Below are 20,307 nucleotides of genomic sequence, written 5' to 3'. Positions count from 1 at the left end.
CTGTCCTGATAGAACTACTTAGTACCACTGAAATGTGAACACTGCCACTTCTCCTCAGAGTCTAAACTGGCAATCTTTCTATCAAACTAGCTCCTAACTGCAAATGCAAGAGTGAAAACTGCAGATGAACTGAGACATTGGAGTCTTCTGTCCAGAATTCTAGCTGTTATAAATATATTACACTCAACAGCGATATAGCCTTTTAATATTAATCGGAAATAAGCAGTGTTAGTATTCCAAACTGTGCTTGTAAAACTTCATTAAATATTGCTACTGGGACTACAACAACAAACTTTGCCAAAGTAGTCATGCACATCCTAGAAAAAAAGGGATGTTTTAGACTGCGATTCCAGGAAATGGAACTGCATATTTCTAGAGAAAAATATTCAGTGCATTAAATACACAAGTGGTAGTAGAGAGAAGATATTTTAAACTACTTACTTCACTAACAGGAGGAATGTTGAGCTTTGGTACTTTGTTCTTCGAACTAGGAGTGTTCACTTTTCCTTCCAGCAGGGTTCCAAAGGACTGGTTTCCATATCCACTCTCAATTTCTACCGGTGGTTTGAGTTCAGGCGAGTCATTGGGTACCTGGTCCTGACCATCCATAGGCCTGACGTAGGCGGTAGGCTTTTGCTGGACCATGCTGTTTTTACAGTGAAGTCCTGGTGGGAAATTCTGGGTCGTGAGACCATTGTTTGCAGATAACAAAGAAGTGGAAGGAAGGGGAGATCCAGGACCATGACTGACAAATTCAAGCTCTGTGGGTGACTTCGAATGACTGTTTTCTTTGTAAGTATGTTCTCCAGGTGCTGACTTGGAATGAGCATGCCTCCTCGAATGCGAAGATGCTGCCATAGAATTTGCTTCCTCAGTTCCTCCACTTTTATGCTGCTCACTCTGACAGTTATAGAGGTCTTCATACCTGCCCTGTGGCTGGTCATGAGAAGAGCTATGCTTTGTCCGACTTTGCTGACTACTCGACTGGCTTGGCTGGGCCCCGCTAGCGTTGTGACCGCCACGTGACCAGTCTGTCCTCGACTTCCTGCTGCTCTGGTGACCGTGTAGCAAAGCCGAATTAGATGACAATGAAGAAGGCGGAGGCATTGATGTCGATGAGTGGCCACTGATCTGATGAGATGGGATCATCCTGTTTCTTGGTTCAGGGAAAAAGTTCTGTTCATTTTTGTCGATGGGTGTCTGCGGGACAGAATTCTTTGGGATTCCTACAAGGTGGCTCTGGTTGGAATGGTTGGTTAACAGATCCTTCATCTCATCGTAATTTCCCAGTGTGTTCTGGACACGGTTTGCAAGGGCATCGCCTTTATTTGTCTAAAATATTAAAAAATAAAGAACGGAAGAGTGAGAAAATTCCTGATTAGGAAGTTACTACTCAGAATAGTTGTCTTAGAAGATGGCAAATGTTAGCTGTTTAATGGTGTCATGCTGACATTTAATTTAATTTCAATTACATTTTGCATATGTTATGTAAGAAAAGCCTATCAATAACTGTGTTCAAAGCATCTCTTGAAACAGGCTTGCGTGAGTAACGCTTGTATACTGCTTCCCATTTTCTTAAATATGCTCTCAGAGAACTGTTTAAATTGCATCAGTTATGGATGTTAGGAGCCAGTTTTATGTCAGAGACATTGGGGTTGTACATTTCATATCGTGCAAAACACGAACATGCAATTACTGGCTACTGAGCATTTGAATTGCAATCACACAGTTTATTTAAGTATGTTATTGCTCTATCAGCCCCTTGACCCACAGTCCCACCATAAATTAGAACCTGGGCAGTTTGTAATAACCACCTAGTGCCAAACTCTTCACTCCAATGTTAGTCCAATTACTTTTCTACAGAGGGTTCAGTCTGACCTGAGGTATCTACCATCTGAATCCAGAAAATAAAAAGCTTCAACTCACTCAAATGTTACAGCAGCTTCAAATAAAAGATCATTCAAAAATATTTTCTTAGAGAACATAAATAGATATGACTGCCATGTTCTTAACTACTGGGATTCTTCCGCTGTCTGGAGGCTGGTTGCGTTTGTGAATCACATTTTTCTTTGATTTCCAGTAATTATTAAATACATACTGACTCATCTGTGTTTCAGTGTTATACTTCTCCTTTTGAAGCATGAAAAGGGCTTTTTTTGGTTGTTTTTTTTCCTTTTCCCTTTCACTTGCAACAAGCTAGACAAATAAGCTGGAAGCTATAATTAATACACAGCAAAGTTCCTCTCTCTTGCTGGTCTAACTCACCCCACGGAGACACAAAGTACCTGCCTTCTTACTGACCTCTGTGTTTCATCGACATGACCAGCAGAAAAACTAAACCATCTTATCCGCCATGCTTACTACTTTACAAGACTCAAAAGGATAAAAACAAAGCAAGGCTACAGTTCTTGTTCAAGCAAATGCTTAACTTCCACAGTCTGAAATTAAATGACAAAGTTGCAGTGTTTGCAAGATACTTCAGGATACGGCCAAATACACCTTTACGTACATTTGGTGGGGTTTTTTCACTCAGTAAAGCAAGTATTGCCACAGTCCAAAGTAACATCAGGCCAGAAAGACAGGATAAGGCAGAACTATGAGCTTGTGCTTGGTTAGAGAGTGTCACGCTTCATTCCTTGACGAGGGATCCTGCCACCTCATTGATCCCATTTTCCTCAAGTATTAAGCAGAAGTTTGAGCGACGAAAAAAAAAACCCATGCATGGATTTCTCCCGAAATATCTTCTTATATTACACACTGCTGAACTAGTCAGGAGATGAGAAGAATATTGCAGAAAGATCTTTTTTTTTCCTTAGTGCTGCATATACCATACAAAATGTTGAAAACGAAGATAATAAATGCAAATTTCCTTTTGCTCATTCTCAGGGATTGTAACATACATTACCACTGCACTGAGGCAGTGATTTAAAAATTAACTGTTCAATGTTGTTCTCATCTATATACGTTTTGCCAGCGCTTCTAACTGGCAGAGTTAATAATCCCAGTTGTGGAGAGGCACGGATCACTTTTATTCACTAAGTAAGTCCCTAGGTTGGTCATTTTAGTGGCAAAAATTATATTCCAGCTAAGCCAAGAATAAGCTCTTTGTATATAAGCAGTCTCCTTCTACCGAGTTGCACAATGAACTGTTTGGGCAGCAGCCAAAACCAGGCTCTCTCTGTTCAACCCCCAAATTTAAAACAAGGAGATTCCATTGTCAGGAATTATGATGCGAAGTCTAAACACTTACATACTTGTTCTGCTTCCTCCTTTCCCAAACGCTTTAACTCCTTATGGGAGTTACATGGGAAACAACCAAGTATCAAAAAAGCCTGATCACCAACCTTCACCTGTGGTTCAGCTACACTTCCAGGGTGCATTTAGGTTACCTTCCATAAAGTAAAAGTCTTTTGGGAAAAAAAAAAAAGTACTGACAACATACCATCACTGTAACACTTGTACGTCACAGCACATTAAATGGCTCTTGTCTAGATCCTCACAGAGGAAATCAATGTTTTAATTTGAATGCAGAGCTTTTCAATCATTTCTGTGTTGGAGGTATCCGAATCTCTCAACTTATATTCTTGTGCACGTCACATAACAATAAATATAACTTTGCTTAATATTAACTCTGTTTTATGCAGAACATTTCCCATCCTGGAGCCAAAAGATACTGTCTAAGTGTTAGGTATTATTATTTGTTGTCATTTAGTGGGAGCATTAATAAAAATTATATTTCCTGAGAAGCACGGAGATTAAATTAATTTAAACATCCTTAGCATACTTGAAGTGCACTAATGCTCACATCCAATAGTTATTGAAGCCAATGGAAAGATTATTGCTCTCTTCAATGGCCTTTGGACCAATTGCAAAGCAAAAACCACACAGCAAATGTGAGTGGTAATTTGGTTCATGCTTAAGTAAAATGAGAGCACACACATCTGAGACTTGTGCATCACAACCTGAACGAGCTCAGGTGTGCAGCGCAGTGTCCTACCTGCATTTAAGACACAAAGCATAACATTAATGTTTTTATTTTATTTCCTCAACAAATTCAGGGCTCTCATGAGAAAAGTATTCTTGACAAGCCTGGATACCAGCAAGACAGACACAAAATCCAGTCATAATTTCTGGTTGCTCTTTGTTACTACAGACTGAGGATAATTTCTACCTCAATATTCTGGATAATTGGCTGATTTCTTGAAGAAAAACTCTGTACATCTTATTTTCTGAACAGCATGCTGAATCACAATTTTGCTGCTATCAAGGAAATACAGCAGTTTGTGAGTATTCCAGGGCATAAATTGTATGTCTTGTTTGTGACTCACGGCCAGTAGCCTTCCCCCTCATTTTAGGCTCTTTTTAATTTAGGAAACGTACACCTTCTTGCATTTTCTTCTACTGCTTTCAAAAAAGATCTGTAATAGAATTCTATTGGAAGACTAATTTGCCAGCTCACTATTGCATTATAATTTTACAAAGAGAAGAACTAATGCACTCAAACTTACAGGATCAATTTACAAGTGTTTTGTGAAAATTTGCATGAAACTTGAGGTTTCAGAATTCATTCACCTTCTCATACCTCGTAGTTAAATCAACCTCCACGGATTAGAAGCTGAGATCTTCTTTATGCTAAGCTTGAATAGCGTGGTGTGGTTTTACCTCAAAAAGATAAATGATTTAACAGTCACCCAAGGTCCCCCAAAGGGAATGCTGCCCATTGGGTTCTCCTTCTCAAGCTGAACTCTTCTGCGGCAATTCGTTTGAAAAAAAGCTAAAATACTGCTATATTATCTAAAATACTCATCTCTGAAACTCTTTACTAATTCAAAACATTAAAAGTATCAATAATTGAGTAGTAAAATTGCAGCCTCTCTCCGGAAAACTGTGACATTGCTTTTTCAAATGTGTGTTGTCATAGCACTGCAGGCTGTTCCCTGATCACTTCTGCAAAATCAAGCATTAGCAAGTGGCACCACAGTGCAAAGGCAAAACCTGCAACCCACACACATGAAAGGGCCACACAACTCTCACTGCCCAATCTTCCCAAAATAACGCTGATGTCATCACACTGCCAAAGGTATTACTTCCCCATGACAGAGCAGAGCTTCAAATCAACACATTTATCCTTTAATAAGCATGTACAAATGTTTTTTATACACCCAACAGAAATAAGCAACTCTTTTCACGTCTGTGTATACAAACATATAGTACAAAGAATGCAGAAACATGCAATGATCGCCTACATTCTATATGACAGGGTGATAAGAAAGCTGCTCTAACAGCTAGAGCAAAGAGACCATAGAGGCAGATAGTCCACACATCTTGTGATGCACAACGGCAGTAAGTAAGGTCCATGAGAAAATTTGGGCTGCCTTCTTTGGCCGAGTTTTATTATCCTCAACCTTAGAGAGATCTTAAACCAGCTGCCAGCTGTCCAGTCTTTAAAACACCAAAACAGCCATGGCGGTATTCCCTACCTCACCACTCCCTTCTCCGGGTTACTGTTGAAGCAAACGAGGAAGGAATGATAAACAAGTAAGGACACGGAGCCTGGGAATAAAAGAAAAGGTTTCTATTTCCTAAGACATGACATTCTCAACCTTCCCTTTGTCACTGCTGTCTCCATCTTACCTTACACCCCCGGATCTTTCAGAAACCTACCAGCCACCCCTTGAGCTGATGCTCACTAGCAGAGGTAGCCCAGGTGAGAGTGTGGACCTCATGCCCATCCCAGGCCACAACAGTTGCCTTTGCTGGGCAGTGTTTTAGCTCCTTCTGCTCCCACTGGGAGCAACCAGAAGAGACAAGATGGGGGAGCTTGAGTCTCATTCACAAGAAACATCTGTGGAAAAGGAATTCAAACTGAACATGTAGCACATTTGTTCTCACCTCACAGCCTCTTCATTTTAGAATAAACATAAAGAAAAGCCTGAATGTAGTTTTGCACTTGCTTAAGAATACAAGTCACTACAAATCCACTGAGAGTTAGATCCATCTTTCATTAGTTCCTAGGAAGTTGTACTGCGGCTGGTTCTCAGCAATGCCAAACTTACAAAGGTCCTTTTTTATTCTTGGTCCTTTTTCATTCCCCCATAGCATACGCAAGACGTAGCTTTCCTATCCAGTCTTGGTTCCTGCTTTGGCTTGCAAATTTAGGACAGACATAATTACTGTTGCAACCAACTTCCTCTTAATTTTTATCTTTCACAATTTACAATGCTTTTTTAGGATAGTAATAAGTGATGTTTTGCTCAATCCCACAGATATGACAAATGTCTCTGCCAAGCAGGTGAAACGTAATTAAAAACATTTCCTCCGTTGCGCAGTTTTTGACAAAACAGGTGTTCTGCATATGCTTGGTTCAAATACACACTAAACAGTTATAAAATCAGATATTATTATTCTTATGTACAATACATACTAGGGGGCATGTCTTTAGTTCCCGATACAAAATTTTGCAGTGATGTGCATATTGGTCTCCCTATTGGAATCCGAACGACCACTTACATGAACAAAAAAGTTTTCATGATCTGCAGGAAGTCCCAGGAAAATCAGTTCATGGTGAGGTACCACTCCCATAAATAAAGGTGCTACAACATGGTCCAATGCAGAAATAGCTCATTGATTAGATTTCATTAAAACAAAACAAAAAGATCCTACAAATAGATCATCCTAGTGTGTTGTCCACATTTGGCTGAATAAGTCTGTCATGGATGAGTAGAATGTACCTCACTCAAAAGAAAAATGCAGCAGTATGTTTTACCAAGGTCAAATAATAATTTGACAGAGTTCAGTAAGTTTGATGGAATTTAATGCAGCTTAACAGTGGTTTGACAAGGTTCAATAAGTTTGATGGCAAGGCTCACCTCACTAATTATTGCAGGCAAGAAACACATGGAGGAAAACTGAGTTAGAACCAAGTAGAATGATTCACACCAGAGAGATGAAGAGTAAGGAGGACCTTCCTTCTTGTTGAGTCATAAGATTCAGAGTGGACTCCCTCTCTTTCTAAACTCCTTCTGGAGCCTAGGCAAGGCTGGATCCAATCTTAGTCTCAGACTTAGTCAACGGCTCATGTCCACTGGAATTAGCCATACAATACTTATAATAATATTGAGGAGCTACACGGATTAGTAATGTTTCATATTATGAAGTCAGCACACTGTCACTCACTCACCAAGGATCTGTCACGGGTACGGAATCTCTCAGTCTTGGGTAAGGAAGGTTCTCTTAGTCTCAGGTAAGGAATTTCTGCCCTTGAGAGGTGTCCCTGCTCAAGGGGAGAGCTACCTGCCATGTAGTCCAGCTGCAAGTCAGGGAGAGCTCAGATTGGGCCCATCTTGACAGTAATATTTATAGAGTGATGTAGTTGGCTGCTAGTCAATAGCACAGACAAGATAGATGTCTTTTGTTTAGCTCTGATATCTTGTTCTGTACTTTGGTTATCTCGCACTTTTAGGTTTTGAAATCACCACTTGAAATATTTTCAAGACACCTTCACTCCCTTGTATGTAAGCCAGGGACTTCCCAGCTCACAAGTTCACCCCAAGGATGTGAGGTTTGTTGCTTCTTAGCCAGTCTGAAACAAAGTACAGCTAGGAGTCAAGCGTACCCATCACACTCTCCCAGTCTATAGTTATTAGATACCATTTGATAATAATGCCAGTCTTTCCTCCTCCTTCTCACATAATTTTCAAAGAATCTTCATCCTCCCTACAGCTGCCAACAATGTAAAAAGGAAAGATGAAGTGGTGGCCTTTCAATGGATGTCACTGATAGGGAGGAGAAAGAGATATAGAAATTTACATTCTGATAAATTCTTCAGGGAATGTGTTACTGAAAAATCAAAGCAGCAGAAATCATAAAGTGGGACATCCCTTGGAGATGAAAATCTCAGGCAGCAAAGCTCCTTAGAGAGGATAAGACTTGTCACAAGTCCCTTTCATACCCTTGTTATGCTCCCCAGAGATTCAGACAGTCTCCCACAAGACTTCTTTGGATGATTATGATTGCACAAGAAAGCTTATGGACTCATTATCTATAGAGAGGACATTGGTTTTAACAACCCAGGTATATTTTCTTCTTAAAAATAAAAAGATTAAGTTCTAGTTCTGTAGGCACAAACCCGCTCATAGAGATATTGGCTGCATGTAGTTCTATTGCAGGACTTTGCTGTATGTTTAGACTAAGGAATCTTGAACTGGACTGGGACCAAAATTCCTGACTCTGTCAATGCTAATTTGCCACACTGGGCAGAGCAATCAGTTTGCTCTGTTGCCGTATGCTGATTTGGAAAATCGATGTATTCCAAAGTACAAGTACCTAGGCAGATGCAATACTTCCAGTTCTTACAGGTGAAGACAAGGTTCATTTGTATTTGTAAAATGCATTCGGGTAAAAGACATTTTGAAAATGCAAAGTGTAATCAACGCAATTTACCTTGTAGGGTTCCCCAAAGAGGTTAAAACCTGAAGCAAAGAGATCTTCATCTTGCTGGACTTCCTGGTTTCTTCTCTCCCATTCTTTCCGCTTAAGTGCACTCCGGTCTTGCTCATAGTGACTGAAGAAGAAAAAGACAAAAAAAAGACAACATATTATTTTCCCCATAATTTAGTTACATGTTCATTACTATCAGTAAAAGCAGCAAAACATCAGGAACAATGCAACTCCTGAGGACAATTCTGAAATAAAGAAGCAGCCACGGAATAGTTTTCACAAATATAAATTTGGAATCATAATACTATGTGAAACTAGGCAGTTGGACAGTCAGTACACTCCTAAAATGAAGCCAGACAAAAAATTATCTTTTCAAATTAGCAGAGCATTATGCAGAAGAACAAAATAAACTTTGATGCATTTGTATGAACAGTCTATAAAAGACATGCGCGCACACAAATGCACGCACGTGTGCCCACAAAGAATGTGTCTGTGCAGAGAAAGCAAATGTGAAGTCAATGAAGCACAGCAACATCTTCAAATCCATTTAACTGTGTAACACTTGTCTCCAACCATTCCAATGCTCCCGTTCAGCCTTGTGTAATTTAGACCACCGAATTCTGTCCCATGTACTGATTAAACTTTATGTATGCCTTCATTGAGGGTGTCAAGGGGGGTTTTAAAAAGTGGTTTTGTAGCAGGCTCCCAGCAGAGACTTTAGGATAGTGGATTCCAGTATCAGATAATTCTACATAAAAACAAACAGAAAAGGATCTAGTGCCTCTGTGTAAGAGAGGTGAGTGGCACTTATCTGTATGTCAGCTTACTTTGTGCACCTGCCAGACCTAGATGACAAGCTGAGAGACCACATTTCCTTCTCCCCTGAAAACAGCACTGAAGTACTTTGGTCTTTTGGCTTTGCAAACTACCTCCTGCTCCTCTGAGGGAAAAGATATAATTAAAACCCTGAAGGAGGGGGAAAAAATAGGAAAGGAAAGGGTAAAATAAAAGATGCATGCTCCAACTTGCACTGAATGCTTGTCACATGAGAGGCTGCAAGGGACACTTCTGTGTTTTCAACTCATACTTGATCCGTTATGAGGCTTTTGGCTCTGCTTTGTCTCAGTTAATTAGCTACCAAATTCCAGACAACAATTTGAATAGCAGATTCAGTGTATGCACTGATGATGTTATCTGCTGTGCAGTATTTCCCTGACAGATTCTGGACATGCATGCACACATCCATGCACACCCTCTCCGTGCAAACACATCCAATCAAACACACATATTACATATGTAACAAAGAACAGTTAATTCTCCTATATCTGGCAAGAATGAATTAAATCTCCACAGAGCTCCACTGCACTTGGAAGATAACCAAATATCTACAACTTTTGCCTTTTTAGCTCAGCATGATGTTGTATTGAAAGCTTCACACCGAGAGATATAATGAGGAATGAACTGCACAGTGATGAGGCTTTAACAGTGTATAAAGTCACTGATTTCTGAGTGAAACCACAATTACTAATTTGAAGCACCAGCTAATTAAAACCACAGCTATGTATTTAGCCTCTTGTTATACCTACTGCAGTTTATAATTATGAGGACCTCTTTATCTACTCAATTAAAGTTCTTATGATTCAGGCAGGTTGTGTTTGAACCTCCAAGCCCTGCAGAGAGCCCAGGAAAGCATATGTCTGTTGCCTGATGACTCCATGTATACTTACACTTATACACTTGTTTCTGTACAGGGAGGAAAGAAAAAAAGAAAGACTAATGCCACACTGAGATCCCTAAAGAAAAAAATATCAATTATAAATTGGTTTAAGCAACTCAAGATCACTCAGGCTTGGATTGAATAAGGTTTGAGTATGGCTTGTAAACTGAATGCAAAGCCACCTACACAGGGCTGAGCTGAATGATTTCGATCCACATTTTCCTTTTACAAGTTGAGAGGCTGAAAAGCTGCCACATTTTATTTATAACATCTCCTGATGTAGTGACATCACTGGCACCAACATCAAGCTCCAGAACATTGTCACAATCACTCTTGGTATTTTTGCAGAAGCTATAGTATTACTTGCTTGTTTCCTGAGGGAGATGGCAGGGAAATTGTTGTAAGCAACAGTCACTTTATCGTATGCGATCCTATTGCTGACACAGTACTGCAACCACAGGTAACCTGTTCACTGAAAGGTGAAGGGGGCCACGAGTCTCCCTTCCTTTTGTGTCCTAAATCAAGATTCAAATCTATAGGTACGGGAATAAACAAGTACAAACTGCTACCCAAATTGGTACATGAAGATGGGGACAAGGCTGATTCCACCTCTCCCCACAACTCTAATGAAGTCTGGGGTGCTGGCTCAGCACAGGAATAATCCATCCCAGAAGCAGCAGAGCCCACTGTATTCAGGCCTCTCATGGGAGATCCTTCCAGGGATCTCTTTGGCAGTTTGACCCATAGATTGTGTCACTCAGAGCAAGGCCAAATCATTATGAAGTTATAAGACCAGTCTCAGTCCCAGCAGAGTGGATCTAGTGCAAGCAGGTCTTATATCCTGCACAAGTAAACTTTGCTTATGGGAGCAGTCCCATCCCAGGCACTGCCAGCATTCACTTAAGAAAGAATTATTCATGCAAGAGCTGTGTGTTACAGCTTCCCAATGGCAACCTGGGCCTGGAGTGTCAGGGTGAAATCCTGGGACCACTCAAATCAAACTGAATCTCGCCACTGCCCACACAGACCACAGAACCACAGATTACAGAACAGAAGAGATCTCAGCCTTCACCTTTGCTGTCTAAAAGCTGTCTCCGGCCTCAAACATGTAAACTATTTGGGGAACCAAGTGAGGCATTATGCCATATTCTACCAGAGAAAAAGAAGCAAAGCTTCTAAGACTATTTAGGTAAGTTTTGTGACACACTACAAACCCATAAATTTAGAAACAATGAAAACAGCAGTAATTCAAAATGGCATCATCGCTTTAAAAGACACTAATTTAAGCTAAGATAGTATTTACGATGTTAACAACAAAAGGTTGAAAAAACAGTATTTTCCAACACAACACTGTGAAATATTTATCCTTTATTGCGCTTATTTATGAAAGATATCTACACTCCATGCACCCAAGAGCTAAATACAAAGGTGCACCTCATGCCCTGGACCCCACGGATGTTTACAGACCATCAAACTGTGAGTACCCATTTTACAACACAAGCAAAACCTTAAGTGACTTGCCATCTCTGCATCAGTCCAAATCTGTTCCTCTTACATTCTCTTGTGAGAATAAAAAAAAAAAAAAAATTTAAAGGTTCATTTTGAACTTTTCACTCACAAAGTCACATCACAGCCTTAAGTGTACGAAGTATCTATTAAAAAGGAAGCGGTTGCTCATCCTGTCAGGTCAATTACTTGGCTTATTTCTCTGCAAATGTACTTTTGCTATGGGAATGCTTGACAGGGCGCTGATTGCAGCTACGGAAAGTCAAATATTATAAGATCATACACAGATTAGGGTAACAACCTCTTTGGGTTCCTTGTAATCCAAAGAGGGATGCTGATTAGATCTTAAGACTGCGATGCACTGAGAACCTAATGGGATGCTCTCCAGAAACCTTAATGCGGCCACAATGCAATCTCTGAGACTTATGTTTAATATTTAGGTTAACTAATGTTCTGTGAAATACAGATATGTGATTAGTGGTGAAGGTGTCAGTGAAAACTACAGATACTATGAGGAACTGCAGAGTTCAGTCTGTCTCATTAGTATGAGAAATACTTCATGACTCCTCTAAAGCCAGGAGAGTAGGAAATCACAAACAAGGACTTCTGCAAACATTTCTAAAAAGGAGATTTAGAAGAAAACATCTACAGGCCATGATGCTCCCTGTATCCAAGGGCCAGTTCCCTAGACGCAGCTATTATGTGACAATGTAGTTTAAATACATTAGCTTTATTGTTTTGTTACCACTTATTAGATTAATAATTGAATTTGAATGGGGTAGTCTGTACATAAATCTGAGAAGATCAGGAATGGTGAGCAGTAAGAGCTCCAAGAGCGTACGAGACCAGCATGCTGGTAATATGGTAGGAAGAATAGTAACCATAACCATATTATTGTTTTGGTGTGTTTAACATTGAGACAGGCTGCAAATGCATTTTGAATAACAGCATTTGATACTTATTCCTTTAAAATCAGATCAGCATACATCCATTTATCATTCTTCACAGCTACAGACACCCTAAGGGACAGTGATGAGCTGATGCACGGTGACAGGCCAGGTGCTCAGCCTGTATGAATCTGCAGGGTGTCAGCGAGGCCCACGGAGCCACATCCTCTGCACCCCACAACGGCTGCGGGGACAACATGGATCAAGCAAAGAATGGAGAAAGGGAGAAGGCGGCTGAAGCACCAGGAGGTTATATCGAGGCACATGGTTACAGGCACACATCTAGGTTTTGGATTGGAAGCTAAAAATACAGACCTAGTGGTAAGAGGTGGAAGTCAGACATGCACTGTCTGCAAAAAAAGAGAACCAGAAGAATAAAATTTGGGGCACTGGAAAGGACAGCGCAATCATCTGCGGGGAAAGCAAGAGGATGTGGTGCAAAAGATCTGGAAGGAAAAGAAAAAAACCTTTTAGGACAGACTGCAACCGAGTAAGAGATTAGAGGGAAGAGTTAAAGGAAAGCTGATGAAATAAGGCCAACAGCTAAAGGCTGAGACCTAGCATTTGGGGTTTATTTTCAAAGATGTGCTAACTAAAGCCACAAAAGTAGTCTCCCAAAGTGCCTGAGACTAGGCAAGGCAGATAACGGCCTGAAAGACAGGAGAAAGAGTAGAAGAAAGAAGTCAGAGCAGACAAGTTAGGAGGAGTAGTCTCTGTGATATGAAGAGAAAAAAAATGATCAAACACCTAATGTCGCAGAAGAATCATGAATGAGAAACAGAACACTGCTCCGTTGATTCAGTCAAAACAACAAAAGCCCAATAGGGAAAGAATCAATAAAAAAGCCAGAGTAGAGAGGCTTTATAGTAGTGACAGACTACATCCACAAGGATAACTGAAAATTCAAGAAAAACAGCATTTATTCACAAGTTACGGAAAAAGCAGTTGCTGGTCTCAATTCACAAAAACGCACACTACGATCAAATCAAAGATTTCCCTGTACTAAATCTACCCCCCCTTAAAATATCGGATACGCCTCAATGATGAAAGAAGTTCTCCAACTGAAATGTTTGTCATTTGTGGAAACAAGAAATAAACACAAAGCTTCTAAACTAAGGCACAGTGGATGTGAAATGATACAAATTTGAGAACTGGAAGTCCTTTCCCAAGGTTATTTCTTCATAATTCTGACTCTGGGACAGAATTGCTGCTCTGCCACAAGCACTCAGGAAGCTGGTGTTACAAGTAAGTTCAGGAATTGCGCTTCCTCAAAAAATAACTCATAAGCCTGCACAAAGTATTAAACATCCCAAATCAAAACCCACTCACGAACATATGTGATTTAAATGAGAAATCCAACTCAGGTCAATGAGAACATTCTCATGCTTAAAATACGTGCTTGATTTTCCATACCAGTGCAATCTTTTTCAACGTAAGTAAAAATTGTAAGGTGAAAAGTATTTCACCTGATAATCAAACTAGGTAAAAGACTATTTCAGGCAAATACATCACAATGGGAATTCACCTTTGCATAATTCCAGATTTATCTCACCAGAACTCCATTGATTTCATGTAAAAGCAGAGTACCATAATATTGTACAAGAGAAGGAGAATAGGCTTCCTTAGTAGTTCAGATTCTCCCAGTGTACACTCTGGTATTTGAATACACTTATTCCAAATTACAATAATAAAATAAAATAAATTTAAAAAAGCATAGCCTCAGGTTTTAAATTTCATTGCAGGTCCTAAAACGTATTCAGTCAACGTGGAGAATTTCAAAACCTGATCTTTAAGCAGAAATATGACGAACTTAACATATCTTCCTTGTCCATCTGAAGTCTTTGTTTTCACATAATGATAAACATCAGAAGCAGTATGACACTTAAAATAACAAAATTCCTCTTCCTCTGTTTATCACCATTGAACTTGCATCTTTGTCCTGGTAATTCTACTACTTGACAGAGACCAATCAAGCCACTACAGAATAGCATTACAACTTCTCACTATATTTCATATTTAACATTTACTTTAATGTTGTGTTCTTCTTCATAGCATGAATAGTTAGTGAAAGTATCTAGCACAGAGCATATCTATCATTGCACTTCAAGATAAATGATTTATTTTAAAATATAGAATATTCTGCCTTTGATGTTCAACAGTTCTGTAGTGAAATGCTTGAGCTGGTCACTATCCACATGAGCTAAATCTCTTAACAATTTGCATTTAAAAACAATGCCATTCCTGTAGCACATTTGATAGAGAATACAGAAGATTAAAGCCCCTGAACAAAATAACACCCTAGAGACCCCTGGGCAATTTATGGAAATTTAAGCTAGGAGGCTAAGAGTTTGGCTTGTATTCGTCATATTCTTCATTCTTTTTAGTTATTTTCCCACACACACATCCCCCCAAGTACCTAGAAAATGTTATTTTCACTCCTTTTTCTCCTCTTTTTAGTATTATGCAGCCCCAAACCTTTCCTTAACGTGAATTTGGAAGGAATGATTCTGGGGGAATGGATGACAGAGATAAGCTCCTGAATAGTAAAGCATATAAAGAATAGATGAGGTTTCAAAGGGGAGCATTTATTGTTTCCTGTATCATAGCACATTGTCTTTCAATATGATTAGTTATCAGTCTGAGTTATCAAAAACTGGGATGAAATAAAGCGCTTACGCAGTTATGCTTCATTGATGTCAGCTAGGGGAGCATGAAAATCTCCATGAAGTTGGGTAATTGATGTGTAAATCAGAGCTCAATCACTCTGTAATAGAAATGGTCCCACTGAAAGTATGGCTGTTGAATGGTATTGCAGAGGGTTGGGAAAGAAAGAGAGAAACAGAGTCAAGATAAGACTTATTTATTAAAAATTATAATAACTGGCAATTTACACAATTTTCTCTTCAAGAGAGAAGGGCTGTCAGATATATTTAAATGCAAGCTGCAGACCACTGTATTTGGATATCCTTATTCGGCAATAATTAACTGTTTCTGTTTTATTAAAATGCTTGGGGACACTGTTATGGATATTTAAAAAGCAAATTAAATGAACATGTTCATCTTTTGAAAGGCAACACGTGTAAATGACATCAGCAATTGTAATTTGGTTAACAATGTGTGTTTGAGGTATGTTTTGGAGTCCTATTACAGTCATCTTGTCAGTTCAAATTTGCAGTATGAGAAGCATAAGCAAAACTGAAGGAAAAGAGGGGAGGGGGGAAAGCAAGCTAAGAAAAGTGGTTATAACCACAGCTCCAAAAGGACATTAAAAGACAAATCATCATTAGAACATCAGCCACATAAAATAGCTTTCCAATGTGCACTACTTCAAAGAGTAAATATCTGATATATAAATAAAAGAGCTGGTTAAGATAACATTATGGCGTTATTTTTTCCCAGAAACACATGGAATCCAGTATTCTAGTTATGGCTTACACTGAACCACTGATAAACTGTAACAAACTTACATAAACGTGAAATTTATGGACATTTTTGGCATCAAATGAATTACATTCAGGACATAGAAGCTGCATTAGGAAGCTTTATTAAACGGGTAATGTGCTGTGACTGCGTGGGGACTCTTATTACTGCAAGGGGGTTGAACAGGGAAGGAGGATCAACCTAAATTCCAAATTTCCTTGCCCTAACAAGTTTAACAGGATACAACAATTTCTCTCTTTTTTGTAATTGATTAATTTTTTTAAAATTCTGTTGATCTCTTTTGGGATTTCAAGTTTCTTCAAAATTCACTAATGGCAATGGAGTCATTAAGTCTCTGCCAAAGTATGTACTATAATTCAAACATATTTCACAACATATCTCCTAACGGCTTCCTAGCTGCCAGCATACTTCACGTGCCCATCAACACCAGCATTCTGTGTATTAATGTGTTACAGATGAATACAGTTGTGTTTAGTCGCATGCTGTGAGTTGTTATTTATACACATCAACAGCAAACATGGAGTACTACTGCTACAATGTGTATATTTGTACATATGTTACTCCCAAGGCATAATGCTAATTTGATGCAATTAAAGATCTTCTGACAATGCTTGTTACAGTCTGTTCTTCCCTCACCTAGATACCTCAAATTATGAAAAATTTACTGAAAATATCCAAAGGTGGTTTTTTTTTTACTTGTACAATTTTCAAAGATTAAAATGTATGCTAACATTAAACACAAATGTATTTTAACATTAAACATAAAATCTTTAATTTACTATCACTTAATCTGTACAGATTGCTTTCTTACATCTGTTTTGGAACTCTACTTTCATCTTTACGTTTTTTCATTTTAACATTGCTACTCAAAACTTTCCTGGGCACCTGTATAGATGCTTCCTAAAAAAATGGCAGTCTACATATTTGTATTTTTTTTAAATACTGGCAATTATATGCAATAGACAGCTAAAAGAAATCAACCTAGCCTAAATGTTACAGAACAATTATTGACTAACACAACCTTTTGGAGACAGATGAATCAGCAGACTCAACTGCTTGAGTATTTTATCCCTGCACTACTCCTACAGCTCTAATAAATGCATTCATTTACTAACAGGTACCTCTACTCCCTTGAGCATTCTCACATGCTGTGAAGCTCTTTAACCACATGTTCTTAAACTTAATGCTTGTTGAAGAATACCACCACAGGAAAATTAAGACTTTGGTAGGATGACTATTTCATTCATCAATTTTAGACTGAAGGAGAAGTGCACGCAGGGGTCTCTTTGCAGTGCACACAGACTGATTCAGAGAACCCAATGCACAGAAAACTAGTACCATAAGCCTAATACAACTTAATTGATTGTTATTTAGGACACTGGCTAGAGAAATTATCTTCTAAATAAATTCTTCTTCTCTGGGTTGAAATTGCCTCCATTTGCTGGAGTAGTATCTCCTGGAATGGAAAGAGATGATCAAATAAGTGCAAGGTGCTCTGGTTTCAAATTCAAGTAAATGTGAATCCCCTCTTCAGTGCTGTTGTGAAATGCACTGGCCATCCTCGGCACTAGCAAACTGCAGGAGACACGGTGATTTTGTAGCTTTGGGAGCTTAATGGTCATCAGCTTAGAAAGAACCTTAAACATTCCAAATTCCAAATTTTAAGCCTTTTTCTACTAGACCCTAAAAAGCCTCACAGTAATAAGGCGGCCATTACACACAACTTGAGAAACAATAATAATATTTTGCAGTTCTTTTTCCTAAGTAGATTGAGAGTCAACAGGTCAATGGATTATCATCATCACTGGCTTCTAGTGAAGAAGATAATCTATAACAAACACTGCTCGTGTCATCAGCAAACATATAATGTTTATTCCTCATTTATAAACAGAGTATAAAGTATGACAAAATAATTTAACCAAAGCAGCACAAAGTTCATCAGCATTGCTGAGGTTTACATCGTCTCTAAGGGCACAGTTCAACATCAACTGATGCTACTGGCAACTTTCCCGGTGAATTCAATGAGGATTGGATGGGACCTAGCCATTTCATAATGACAAAAAAGCCAAGTCGCATACCGTAGCCAGCTGTAAGCAGCAGCAACTTCGTGGTATAAACTAGCTTTTCTGTTATATTCCTCACGCTAACTGAAATTTCTTACCATTTGCCAGCACATGTCAGAGTTACAGAGCCTCTATGGTACAGATATTGACTACCTAGATTTTTTGTTGACAAATGCAAATTAAATGAAATTTAGAAATTTCGTATTAAAAAAGGAAAATACAATAATCAAAAAAAGTGCAGAATCACAGAATGTTAGGGGTTGGAAGGCCACAGCCCATTATCACTTTGAGCCGAGGCACAATTTCCTTTTTAGTTATAGTCTGTACACATGAGATCTCAACCAACTGACTGGGGAATAATCAAATTTGCCTCTATCCCACAGTAAGTACTGGCACACACATACACCAGGCAGCAAATCACAGACCTTGTACTGAGAAAAAGCAAATGCGCCATCCTCCCTGAAAAAATACCACCCTTAAATTTAACTCAACATGGGAACACTGTGCTATTAGGGATATGGCATGTAGGTGTTACTGACACAAGTCTGAAACATGCCCTGGGATTTGAAAGTTAAAAATAAGTACTTTAAAAAAAGTAAAATAATTTAACTTATTTAGACATAGCAAAATCATAACACATATTATTTAGACTGGCCAAAAACTACAATCTCATGTTCGAAATTATTGGAATTTCTAAGGCATGTGCAATGCAAATGACTATCCCAGTTTCCAGAGTCAAACAGAAACTATATCTGTTTCCCTAGTTATACTTTGAACGTGTTTGAAATCTCACACATAACTGACTTCATGAATGACAGAAATACCACGATGAAGAAAACACGGCCATTTAAGGCGAAATTCCCAGAAGAAAGTAAGACCAAAGCTCTATATAACCCAGTGAAGCCCCTAGGACCAGAACAAAACACTCCCCAAAACGCTGACATTGCCCCAAGAAATTATTGGCACATGAAGCTATGGATTAAGTACAAAGGTCCTGGCATCTTTGTATTTTACATCTCTTGAAGACTTTTCTCCAAAGAATGCTCTCAAACTGAATACTCGGTGGCAAGGAGTTTCACAACTCCGATGAGAATCAGCGCTTTATCTCAGACCAGGTTTACCACTCATATAGGTCTGAAAACGTGACTGATGCAACAACACTGTATTTTATTGAGTATGTGAGAAGAGTATTCACGAGCACCTTTCTGGGGCACCTGCACTTACTATAGGCAAACAGGCAGGAAAGTTCTGTGCTCTTCAGTGTCTGGAGAATCTCAGACGCGCATCCCGTGGCACTAACCACACCACACATTTTGAAGAGCGGACACGTGGATTACTGCATCCTGAATAACAGTTATTTACGCTCCAAACCCTTTATAGATTTTTGTCCATTCTGCTGTCAATCAACAAATGAGTATCACTTATCTTCATAACACAAACACAATGTGTTACTTAACAAAAGTGTAGCCTTTTAAAACTCCCTACCATCAACTATTTGTGTAACAGAAACATTATACTATATAACATGTAAATATTAAAATGCAATGTAAGTTGTGTCATATTCATTGGAGGCTAGCCAGCTCCAGCACACTTCAGTATTTAATAATAAAATAGTCTAGTGTAAAAATATGTAAACTAGCTTCCTTCCTGCTTTAATACTCACTTAACATGAGAAGAAACTGAATGCAATTTTGTTTAAATATTAAACACTACACTTCTTCTTTTGATTATTAAAGTATTATTAAAGCTAAATTAAAATGTGTTTGCAGCCTCCTTCCTCTGAAGTCTTACAGGTCACTCTCATCACTGATATTTTGTCCCTCTAGCTGGCTTCTTCAGGGGATCTCAAAGCTCTTTATCAATCAGAGCAAATCATGCCTGATTACATCTCTGGGAAGGAGCAACGACTGTCAAGCAAAACAACTGAGTGAATAACGTTTAAGTGAGTTGATGATGGTCACTCAAGAAGGAAGACACGGCTGTTGGCAGAAAACTGGGGAGTCCCAACTCTCACACATTAAACTTCACTCTAAGACCAGGTATAATTTGCAGCTCTTCATCCACCACTGAACTTGGCGATGACAGCCACCAACTTGAAATTTAAGACTATCTAACAATACTACACAGCAAGAAGGAATTATCTTTATGCGCGTTTCCAGAACATTGGGTCATACACCACGATGCTGAATGTCAC

The 20,307-nt window shown here is 38.9% G+C and overlaps 1 protein-coding gene across 1 annotated transcript; it reads right to left on the bottom strand.

Annotated features, from left to right (window-relative positions):
- Window positions 1-441: 441 nt before the first annotated feature.
- Window positions 442-8,563, bottom strand: LOC104269016 (AF4/FMR2 family member 2-like; the record flags this gene model as incomplete). Its single annotated transcript, XM_009864316.1, has 2 exons — window positions 442-1,332; window positions 8,443-8,563. Coding segments are annotated over 2 exons (1,012 nt in total), but the record flags the coding sequence as incomplete, so codon positions are not given.
- Between the last annotated feature and the right edge of the window lie 11,744 nt (window positions 8,564-20,307).

This window comes from Apaloderma vittatum, unplaced genomic scaffold, assembly GCF_000703405.1.
Source record: "Apaloderma vittatum isolate BGI_N311 unplaced genomic scaffold, ASM70340v1 scaffold34332, whole genome shotgun sequence".
NCBI lineage: Eukaryota > Metazoa > Chordata > Aves > Trogoniformes > Trogonidae > Apaloderma > Apaloderma vittatum.
Note: the sequence above shows the minus strand (reverse complement) of the source record. Positions and strands in the feature narration are given on the sequence as shown.